At 42.6% G+C, this 12,133-nt stretch overlaps 1 protein-coding gene across 24 annotated transcripts in view; it reads left to right on the top strand.

The window, feature by feature from the left end:
• The window catches only part of LOC125465462 (netrin-G2-like), a 105,128-nt gene extending 95,795 nt beyond the window's left edge, over positions 1–9,333 (top strand). For all 24 annotated transcript variants that reach the window (XM_048559034.2, XM_048559037.2, XM_059638157.1 and 21 more), the window contains 3 exons: positions 1,117–1,284; positions 6,636–6,770; positions 8,480–9,333. In XM_048559034.2, coding sequence (XP_048414991.1) covers positions 1,117–1,284; positions 6,636–6,770; positions 8,480–8,706 — 530 coding nt within the window. In that variant the 3' untranslated portion in view covers positions 8,707–9,333. The remainder of the gene's footprint in view (positions 1–1,116; positions 1,285–6,635; positions 6,771–8,479) is intronic.
• Positions 9,334–12,133: the final 2,800 nt, after the last annotated feature.

The following is a 12,133-nucleotide window of genomic DNA, read 5'->3' as shown; positions in this document are numbered from 1 at the left end:
GAGGAACTATAATCTGGTTCTCTGTAACAATAGTATCCAGAATACAGGTAAGACTTTGCAGCTTAGAAGTATTCTACAGACATAAATAGATTCTAAACTTATTTAGAGCTTAAAGTATTCCATCTATAATACTGTTTATAAAATGATAGCCAAAATAAACCACAATGGACTACATTATGTTTCAGGAGTCTTTTGATCATTACAAAGCCTTTTGTTTATTTTGTTTGATGCAAAATGGACTAATGAACCAAGAAATGAGATAAATGCCTGCAGTTAATAAATGGAGCTAACTATTTATTAAGAAAGATGAGCAGGAACACATGGAATGGGATACTCATTTAAGTGAAAGTAAGTACTTCACTGCCTGTCCATGGTTTAAACATAATTCTGAATTATTTTCCTCAAAGATTATAATAGAAAGCCTGGGGATGGCAAAATGATCCAATGATACAGAAATCACCTTTTTAGCCTGGTTTGACGGATGCCTACAAACTACCTTTCACTGCCTTTGCGAGGGATATAGTCTGTTGTCTTCCTCCTCCCAGCCGACCAAAGGCAATACCTATCTGTTTTAGCCTTCCATTGAAACCTCCAATGGCCCTGAAATCCATCTCAGGCATTAATCACAACATGGAGTGGTACTTCCAAACATTGGTCCTGATCTCGACTAATATAGGTTTCGAGTTAAGTTTGTACTGCAAAAAATTTTATTCTGCTCATCGTACTGGATTCAGTACTCTTCATTTTACTGATTCTAAGGAGAATTAAAACAGTGCACTGTGGAAAAATTTAGAGTCTGTTTTCTACATTTTTCTGTTTAACCCTTCAAGCCAATGAAAATATCTCATCTTTCTGTCACTTCTGTTTCAATCTTTTCATCACATGTCTTCATGAATTCCTCCAACTGATTCTGTCAAATATGAAAAAAAATCAATTTGTTAAATGAGAAATTAATATCGTTCCTGAAATTATATATTGATTTTTTTTTGAAAACTAAGTTTTTAGCCTGAAAATTGTTTCCTCCCGTTCAAGAACTTTTATCTTGATGTTTGCACTGATGTTTCTGTTGAATTTTCCTCACCTCCTACCCCCCAAACACATCCACTCTCCCTCCAGACTGTGAATGCTATGGGCACTCCAATCGCTGCAGTTACATTGACTATCTCAAGATTGTGACTTGTGTCAGTTGTAAGCACAATACTCGAGGCCAGCACTGCCAACACTGCAGATTGGGCTACTACCGCAATGCCTCAGCAGAACTCGACGATGAGAACGTCTGTATTGGTCAGTAAGAGCAGTCTTAACTCTGAGCGGGTTGCGCAGTTTTGTTTTAACATTCACTCTCACAGAAGGCCAGCTTTTCATCTTAGATTAGTAGCCCTACGATCTCCAGTTTATTTTCAACTTTAGAACAAGTAGGTTCTTCCCTTTCCAATAGATAAGATTGTGAAACCGGAGCAGGACAGATACCTGCTGCAGAAACCCGGCAGACGTGGCAGCATCTGTGGAGAGAAAGCGGAGTTAATGTTTCAAATCCAGTGACCTTCTTCAGACCGTGAATTGACTGATGGGATTTGACGTGCCAGGCAATCTCACTTCTGGAAGGATTTGTCTTGAATTTGGCAGAATATTTGAAGCAGTAAAATAAGGTCAGAGTGGAGAGTGCAGGTGGGTTAAAGTTTCAGGTGAGGAGCCTTCAGAGTTAGAAATGTGACAGACAATGGAACAAAAGAAAGGTAAAGGAGAGGTTAAAAAAAAACAGACACAACATCTGGCAAAGAACCCACATCTGAACTGCCCAAGCCACTCCACTCCCGGTATTTTCTTTTTTTGTTTCAGACATCCCACTCAATCTTTTACATTTTTGTTTTGCTTTTGGAATATCTAATATTCTGTTAGCTGTGTTGCAGCTATCATCCTGCTTCTGATGGACAGTGTAGGGCTGTTGGGAGGAGGAGCAAGGGAATTGCTTTGCAAACATTAAGCAGTTACTGCTCTTACTGGGCTCAGGCAAGTTATGAAGATGGTATTACTACCCCCAAAGCCTGGCACCGCCTCAACAAGGGGCTATGTGTGACAGTGCAACATTTTAATTACTTTTTTTTTTAGCAGAACCTCCACAATCATAGATCTTCATTGACAATGTCGTGGTCTGTGAACTTCTCAGGAGGACTATCAATGACACACCAGGACATGGTGTGTTCAGCAACATTAGGAGTTCCTCCTTCTCATTGAATGGTTACAGCACAGAAGAAGGCCAACAGTCCAGTGTGCCTATGCTGGCTCTCTGCAAGAGTAATTTACCTGGCACCATTTCTCCTCGTGAGACTGCACCTTCAGATAATTATCCATGTCCTTTTTGAATGCCTTGATTGAACTTGCCACTATAACAGCCTGTGGCAGTGCATTCCAGACCCTAATCACTCAATACACGAGACAGATTCTCCCCACATTGCCATTGCTTGTCAGTTTCTTATGTGTGTCCTCTCCTTCTCAATCCTTCCACCAAATGGGAATAGTTTCCTGCCATCCACTTTTATCAAGTCTCCTCTCAACGTTCCTCTCTCCATGGAAAAAAGTCTCACCTTCTCCAATCTATCAATATAACTCAATTAAGTGTCAAGGCAGATCAATAATGTAGACAAATTGTAGGGAGGGAAATTTGACTTTGTGAGACAATCAGCAGCCTGAGATACACACTGCTCGATTTTAATTTGATTCATTGAGTGTAAAAACAGTCAGATGGCAAAACAACTCCCCCCTGCCTCCATATCAATGTCAAAAGTCTCCCTCCCAAGTGTTTGGATTTCTGCAGTACATTTGAAAGACCAGGCAACCCTTACAATTGAATGTTTTCCATCAGTGATGGCATTGTCTCGCGGATAGTTTATTTCTGGCTGTCTTTTGCAATGTACTGCAAGTCGTAGAATCCATACAGTGCAGAAACAGGCCCTTCGGCCCAACAGGTCCACACCAACCCTTGGAGCATCCCACCCAGACCCATCCCCCTATAACCCACCTAAGCATCTCTGGACACCACAGGCAATTTTAGCCTGGTCAATCCACCTAGCCTGCACACCTTTGGACTGTGGGAGGAAACCAGAGCACCTGGAGGAAACCCGCACAGACACGGGGAGAATTTGCAAAGTCCACACAGACAGTCAGCTGAGGGTGGAATTGAACCTGGGTCCCTGGCACCATGAGGCTGTAGTGCGAACCACTGACCCACGGTTTGGGAAAATTAGGATCAGTTTCTGGAGTGGTTAAGGATCCATACTGATCAATTTCAGACTTTACCCAACTGTAAAATTGGAGGAGAATAAAAATTATATAGTAAAATTCAAGGCTAAAATTCTCTCAAATAAGGTGCAGAGCTGGATGAACACAGCAGGCCAAGCAGCATCGGAGGAGCAGGAAAGCTGACATTTTGGGCCTAGACCATTCTTCAGAAGAGAAAAGCTGATGTTTTGGGTCGAGACCCTTCTTCAGAAGAAGGGTCTCAACCCAAAACATCAGCTTTCCCACTCCTCCAATGCTGCTTGGCCTGCTGTGTTCATCCAGATCTACATCTTGTTGTCTCAGATTCTCCAGCATTTGCAGTTCCTACTCTCTCTAAAATTCTCTCAAGTTGAGTTGTGTTTTTTACCACAAGCTCAGTGAACTATTCAGAAATTGCTGTAATTGAAATGTGTCAGTGATAATGGGAACTGCAGATGCTGGAGAATCCAAGATAATAAAATGTGAGGCTGGATGAACACAGCATGCTCCTGAGATGCTGCTGGGCCTGCTGTGTTCATCCAGCCTCACATTTTATTATCTTGTAATTGAAATGTGCTTAGGTTAAGCTTTTTAGACAGTTATACAGATCTGTTCTAAATGGTCCTTCTCTCCTTTTCAAAAGCAGAGTCATTGCTCCCCTTATATCAAAACATCTCTACCCCTTGGTTTTCAGAAACTCTTGCTCCATCTCCAACTTCCATTTCCTCCCTGAAGTTCTTGAACCTACTGTCAACTCCCAGATTCTTGTCCACCACTCCCATTACTGCCCCATTCAGATCTCCACCCTCTCATAAACCTGGATAGTCTTGTCTGAAGGAATGAATTACTTTCTGTATGAGATACAGTGGCCTCATTGTCTATTCAACCTTAAATACACTCGATTACACTACTCTGCTCTACCCTGGTCCAGTGGATTTGCCTCGCTTGGGTCCAGTCCATAAACCATAGACAAATTGTCTTGACAAATGGTTTATCTTCCCACTCCTTCACTGAGCTCCAATTATCTTCTTAATAATATCTTGGTAGCATTGGATCAGCTTCCATTACGTATGCAGATGAAACCCAGCTCTACTTCTTGACCCACTCTCAACCTGCCTATCTGTCATTTCTGTGTTACCAGACTTTCTTGTTTGATATCCAGTGCTCAAAAGGCCAATTTTTTTTTCTGGTAAGTACTGAGAAGACTGAAGCCATTCTCTTCAGACTTACCTTCCTCACTGACCTTGTTCATCAGTTCCACCCCACCCACCAACCCCCTACCCTTCCCCCACCAACCCCCTCCCCAACCCTCTGACCTGAACCAGAGAATGTCCACATCCATGGTGGAGCACAAGTTGACTTTTTGACCCTACATCCTCTTCATCTTCAGAACGCATACCATGGGATCACCTAGTTTTCTCATTTCTCAAGCATCTGCTTTATGAATTCCACACTCATTGCCACTTTGATCACACGACCTCTCCCATCCTCCAGCTTCAGTGAACCCTTGCCATTCTAAAACCTTGTTGCCTATATCCCAAGATTTTCTTACATAATTTCTGTCCTTTATTAATTCACAAACACCCAGAGCCTCAAATTCTACTCCTATATTTAAATCCCTTCATGGCTCTCCCCACCTCCTCCCTGTTATCTTCTCCAGTGTAACAAACCCTAGAAATTGGTTCTTCTCTTCCTTGGGACAGACTAGAGTGAGCGGTCATAATTTTAGGATAAGGGGTAGTAAAGTTACAACAGAGATAAGGAGGAATTACATGTTGAATCTGTGGAATTCACTTCCCCAGAGTATGATGAATGCTGGAAGTCCGAATAAATTTAAGGAATAGATAGGCAGGTTTAATGATGGGTTAATTAGTACCTGGTTAAGGGAACAGGCCAGGAAAATGGAATTGGGGCCAGGATGAGGTCAGTCACGACCTTATTAAATTGTGGAGCAGGCTCAAGGTGCTAAATTATCAACTCCTGTTCTGAGTTCTTGTGTTCTTATGTATTTATAAAATGTACCTTAAAACTCGATTATTAAGCCAACCTTTTCTTGGCACAGAGACGCTTGACATCATTAGTTTGGAACATTTTTTTTGACAATGATAGGGTGAAAGAGACAGAGCAAGGAGAAGCTGCTAACACAACATGTGCACTTTAACAGGATAACCACACAGCAAAGTAACACTGCAGAATTCTGGCTGAGACACTGTCACTAGGGACTCAGTGGGCTCCTCATTATTTTTGGATACTGCAGAATCTAAACTGGTGCTGTCCGTTTAATCTTCATAAGCTTTACTTTTACATTTGCCTCCATATGTCTCCAACCTTCAGCCCAGACAACAAAGAAACCTGGTCACTCTGTATCCCTCAGAAGGTGCTTAGTCTTTTGTCCTGTTGTCTTATGCCTACATCTAAGAGTTCAAATTTAAGGCAAATTGGCTGAAGAGAAGACAATACACAAGGACTGTCTTCAGATTTAGGCTTATTTAGAACTCTTTTTACTGCAGATTAGTACTAACTATTACTACTTATGGTAATCTGAGATTTACTAGGCTCTAATCTTACTGTTACATTCTTGAAAAACTATTCTTGACATGTGCTACTTTTCTTAAAGCTAATTAACTCTGCCCACACTGTGCTATTTATACCCAGTGGGAAGTATCTCTGTGATTTAATCACAAGGTTACTGCGGAGTCCTAAAGCCCTTACACAACAAGCCTTGTACCTACATGATTTAGTTTGGCAAGAAAAACTTTTTTCTGAAAATGATGTTCTCCCAAACATGCCCCACCCAGTGGTCCAGGTGCAAAACTTGCATTTCCCAGGAGATTGGACTGACTGGCAGTGCAGCGATGCTATTCCTTCACGATGCACTCAATTGAAGTGTGTATTGACGATTCTTATTGCCCTTGCCAAATGCTAGAATGGGTCATCCATTTGGCTTCAACTGAAAGCTTGTGAGTTTGAAGCATTCATACCCAGTGGGTATTTGACTTCTTTCCTGTGAGGCTGATGGAGAGGGAATAGAATTTAAGTGAATTCTACATCTTCTTCCGATAGCTGTATCCCAGGTCAAAGGAAGCAATAAACAAGTAATCAAAGGAGAAGGTCCAAAAGTAGCAGGATGGAGACATTAACCAGATTATATAGAACCGATCACTTCTATGGATCAGTGAGGAACTGTCTTGCGAGCGCAAGATTGCATACTTGTGCTGCTCAACATGTTAAAGTTTTCATGGAAACAGGCTAATAAAACACACTGTACTCAGAACAGCATGTGTAATTTGGGCTGGTAGCATGTCAGGAGCTGGTGAATGTCAAGGCACCACAATCCCTCCATTCACCATCATGTAAAATGTGTCTTTATTTCACAGAATGTAACTGCAACCATCTCGGATCAAGACATGACCGCTGCAATGAGACGGGGCACTGTGAGTGTAAACCAGGAGCCACAGGCCTCAAGTGTGAGGATTGTAAACCAGGATATTACTGGAGACTAGGCTGTTTCCGTAAGTATATATAGGACATTAACAGTGAGTTAAGAGACATACAACAGACCATTAGCATTAATCTCATTACGGTATAAAGTTTACCTCAGACCTGGCTACTGTTCTGCAGAAGTACCTTTCCTGTGTCCAGTGTCAGTGAGGTTAGTGAGGAGCCCCTGCCAACAGCCTCCTCAATAATAAATTTTAAAAAGACCAAAGAATGGCTGATAGCACAGAGTGCTCCAGAGAAAGAGTGGAAATCTAATGTACATTAGATGCTGAAAGAAAGAAACTGAGCTGCAGCTCTCTGACTGCAGAGTGGAGTGGGCTGTAGTCATCTGGATTTCACATTCTCTGCTATTGTAGCTGGCAACATCATGAGGTCAGACAAGATAGCTGCTGAAAGGTTTCAGAAAGCAGCAGAAAGCACAGGTCTAGATTCACATTCATATAGTGCCTTTGTGGGCAGTGCAATGGCTCAGTGTTTAGTATTACTGCCTCACGGCACCAGGGACCTGGGTCTAATTCCAGCCTTAGATTACTACTTGTGTGGAGTTTGCACATTGTCCCCGTTAATGTGTGGACATCCTCCCACAATCCAAAGATGTGCAAGTTAGGTGGATTAGCCATGGGAAATGCAGGATTACAGGGATAGGGTAGGAGGGTGGGTCTGGGTGAGGTGTTCTTTGGAGGGTCAGTGTGGACTTGATGGGCTGAATGGCCTGCTTCCACACTGTAGGGATTCTATAGCTATAGCATTTCACAACCACCATGATTAATAGTTTATGAAGTCACTGTTCCAAAAAGCCTCAAGTTCCAACAAATAAATGGCCAGCTCCCCTGATCTTCTTCCGGTAAGGACCATCTGATGGGGTAGTGGGGACCTTGTTTCAATGTCTTCCTGAGAGACACATTACTCTGTAGTGCCAGGCTGGATTGTGTATTCATATTTGGAGCAGGACTTCAATCACCTGATTTAAGCAAACGTTGGAGGTGAAATTGACAAAGTGGAAGCCCTCTCGTGGTGCAGTGGCAGTATCCCTGCCTCTGTACTGAGACCCAGGTTCAAGTCCCACCAATTCCAGAGGTATGTAATAACATCTCTGAACAGGTTGGTTAGGGGAAAAATGGGTTGAATAAAAAACTGACAAAGTGACCCTATCCTGATTAGGGGTCCTGCCAATTTTTCAGTGGGAGTAATGGTAGTACATTCATGGGTGGGGATCCTGTTGATTTTAGGAAAGACAAAATATTGGATAGTCAGAGGCATTTTCCCAGGGCGGAAATGACTGTTATGAGGGGGCATAATTTTAAGGTGATAGGAGGAAGGTATAGGGGAGATGCCAGAGGTAGGGTCGTCACACAGAGAGTGGTGGGCGTGTGGAATGCACTGCTGGCAGTGGTAGTGGAGTCAGATACTTTAGATACTTTTAAGCGACTCTTGGAAAGGCACATGGAGGATAGTAAAATGTGGAGTATGCAGCGTAGATTGATCTTAGTAGGATAATAGGTCTGCACAATATCGTGGGCCAAAGGGCCTGTACAGTACTGTACTGTTCTATGTTCTGGGCAACCACTGGACATCTAAAACTTCTTTTCAAAAAGAGTGTTATTAACACACAAGCCAGTCAAGAATGCTATAAACTGTCAGCGTGTACTGTGAAAGTATCAGATTTTCCCTTTTGCTTCTGACTTTCCTCTGTATCCTCTTGTGAATGTACTCCCTGCAGCAAACGTTTGTGACAACGAGCTTCTGTTGTGTCAGAACGGCGGGACCTGTCACCAGAAGCAGCGCTGTATCTGCCCCAAAGGCTTCACCGGTATCCTGTGTGAAGGGGGCAGTTGCGACCCTGAAGGCGGCAACTGCAACGCGTCCTGCACCTCACTCCTGAGCCATTGGGCAGCCCTGCTCTCCGCCCTAACATTGCTTCTGCTGCTGGCCTCTCCCTGTGAATAATCGGCGGGCAACTGGGCAAATCTACACCCGGGAGCTGCAGCAGCGTCCGAAGGGGCTTTCAGGAGCCGGAAGCTCTTGGCGATGACACGGTGCCGCCGGCGTGGCGTGAACCAATGGAAGTGTCGCTTTGTAGGTTCCATGTATCTAACAAAATGAGGTGATGATGACAGACTGTATAAGTTGACACGTGTTGTACCGTATCCCACAGTGAACGTTGCTCATAATCAGTTTAGGGAGGGGGGGGAGAGACATTTAAGGAAGTAATTCCATCACTAAAGCCAACGGAACATTTAGGAACTATCGTGGCGAGTAACTGCAAATTGAACTGTTCGCATTTTGCTACATAATCCAATGTCATCTGTTGCCTAGATGTATTGATGCCTCAAACTCTAGTGGCTGCTTTTTATTTCTGCGAAATACCAGCTTGATGGGAGAGAAAATGGTTCAGTTTGTGGTAAGGTAGTTTCCAGAGGGTGGTATATAACATGACAAACAGTATTATTCTACCAGATTCGATACCTTTTATTTTGTAGAAATGGTTATTTTTGCTCTACATACATGTAAACATATTATGGGCATTTTATTATACACTGACAGCACACAGTAAAAAGACTGGTTACATCATTACTCTGGAATTGCTCATAGTATTTTTGATTTTCTTTTCCTGAAAGGATTGACCTTTGGCATCTGGGTCATCAGGAGCTATTTCAGGATTTGGAAAGCTTTTTAAAATTAATTTACTTTTTCATGGGATGTGGGCATCAATTGACATGGCCAGTATTTGCTGCCCATTGCATATTGTCCCACAATGGAATGTTTGTGAGACTAATACAGAGCCACACATTGCTGTGGGTTTAGAGTCACATGTGGGCCAGGCCAGGTAAAGACAGCAGACTGCTTTCCCTAAAGGAATCAACTAGCTCTCAATTTGGATTTTGTTGGTTGAGTTTAAATATCACCATCTGCCCTGGTAGGATTTGAACCCACATCTGAATTATTAGTGATATTATCAGTATCCCACCATCTTCACCCGAAAAAACTGCTGGTGGCTGCATATAAATAATAGATGGACTGTGAATATTGAAGTCTGATTGTCTGACCTCCTCAAAAATATCCCATCGGGCAGGGGGACAGTGATTTCTTGTGCCTGAGGGGGTGGACCATCTTGTATTGTCCCAGTATAACTACTTTTAAATCCAATTGTTCAGACGTATTATGACATATCTCTGGAGCAGGTGGGATTTGAACCTTAAACCCATCCGCCTCAAAGGTAGGGACACTATCATTGTGCGACAAGACCCTACTTGTGCAGTTTATCCAAACCCATTTTTCCTAGTTCCGGGCTTAAGGCAGTTATCAGAAAATGCGATTGCAGCCTTGATTCACTCAGTGACTGAAATCATTAATTCAGGCCAGTGATCTATCATACAGCATATTCCTGAACTGATTTGCATCACCTTTCTGTAGAATATTTTATATACAGATGGCTTCAGCCATTCTATAACAGGAGACTATCCCTTATCTTTCACAGTACAAGTGAGCTGATTGATTTCTACAGTAATTAGCCAAATGGACTGTCGTGATTCATTGAGGCAGCTCACCACCATCCCTGGATCCCCTGGAGAAGGATAGTAAATGCTGACCCAGCCAGTGACATCCACATCCCATGGGTGGCCTTGTCTCCAACATACAGAACTGCATGTGAGCAAATAGACACACATCTCACGGGCAACCAGCCAGTTTAAATCTGTAACCTGGAAAAGGGGAAGCTGAAGGGGAGTCTTACTGCAGTTCATCCCATATCCTGGCATATTCAATTAGACTGCTCTGACAGCACATTGGAAACGGCTGGAATAATGTGAATGAATGGCAATAACTTCAGTTAGGTTCCTGTGTTAGAGATACCACACACACAGCTGAATAAGGATTTTTAAAAACACACTTTCAGCTTCAAGGGATTATTGACCAGATCATTGACAACCAGGTCCTCTGCAATGAACAGCATTCAAATAAACTGTGATCTAAGAACGATACGTCTTTGTGCAATCACTTGCGACCACTTATTTGTACATTTAGAGATCACCAAGACGTCACTTCCCTGACGGACCCACCATCTGATCTGATCCCCAATGAAGTTTAAACAGTTTGCAGTGTCAGGCATGCAGTTTCTTCATGGCATGGGGCAGTGGAATGAATAATTACCCTGGTCTCTGTTTAAATATTTAATGAATGCACCTATCTTTGCTAAACATTGCAGGCAGATCCACCTAGCACCATATTTCTTGGGGGGAAAGAACTGAATAGCAGTGGCCCTAGTTTATGTTGTCAGCATGTCCTCCTGTGTAACAGATTCTGTACTTTCCACACTGTGCAACAGTAGCATTCGGTTTTAATCACTGAAACACACAGATGTAGGAATCTCCAGAACAAAGCACTGAGATAGATTAACTGCAAAAATAATCCCTACTCTATAAATGCACCTTTAATTTTGACTTTAAACCTTTTTAATCTCCTTAACCGGCCTAAAACGTTAAACTGAGATCTTGTAGAAAAAATAGCAGTAATTGCTTCTGGGAGATGAAGGGACTAATTTGATTAATTTCTACTGTGTGGAGGACAGTAAGAAAAACAACCAACACTATTCCAGTCTCCTGCTGCACATTTTACAGCTGCACCCTACCATTCCCTGTGTAAGTCCTGCCCCTGGTTTGCCTTACCAAAATGCAATATCTCACATTTATCTGAATTAAAATCTATCGGCCAATCCTTGATCCACTAGTCCCAGTTGATTAAGGCCACTCTGCTGTAGGATGTTATTAAACAGGATAGGGTGCAAAGAAGGATTTTACTGAGACTGGAAAGTCCCAAGTTATGAGGAGAGGCTGAATAGGCTGGGACATTATTTCCCTGGAGTGTAGGAGGCTGAGGAATGACCTAATAGAGATTTTAAAATCACGAGTGGCACCAATGAGGTGGACAAAGTCACACAGTACCAGGTTATAGTACAACAGGTTTATGTGAAATCACAAGCTTTCGAAGCGCTGCTTTTTGTTAGATGAAGTGGAGGGAAGCATGCAGGCACAGAATTTATAGGTGGAGACACTAATGCAATATAGTTCTAGGTAAGTAAGAGTGCCGAAAAATAGTACAAATGATGTGCGTGGACTGTCGACAGGCCGAATAACAAGTCTCTGCAGGTGATCAAAAGTGTCAAATGGTAAAAGGTGTCTCCAGCTGAATAACACGTAAAGGGATGACCCATGATCCAATTAATTGAGGCAGAGAGATCATTTCAAAACAAAATCAATCTATAACCTGGTGTCATTGGTTTCTGACTTTGTCCACCCCAGTACCTCCACATCGTAGATAGCCAAGGTCTTTTCCCCAGGGTAAGGGAGTCTAAAACTAGAGGGCAGAAGTTTAAGTT

The sequence above is a fragment of the Stegostoma tigrinum genome, chromosome 29, assembly GCF_030684315.1.
Source record: "Stegostoma tigrinum isolate sSteTig4 chromosome 29, sSteTig4.hap1, whole genome shotgun sequence".
NCBI classification, from domain to species: domain Eukaryota; kingdom Metazoa; phylum Chordata; class Chondrichthyes; order Orectolobiformes; family Stegostomatidae; genus Stegostoma; species Stegostoma tigrinum.
This window is presented reverse-complemented; position numbering and strand designations above follow the sequence as displayed.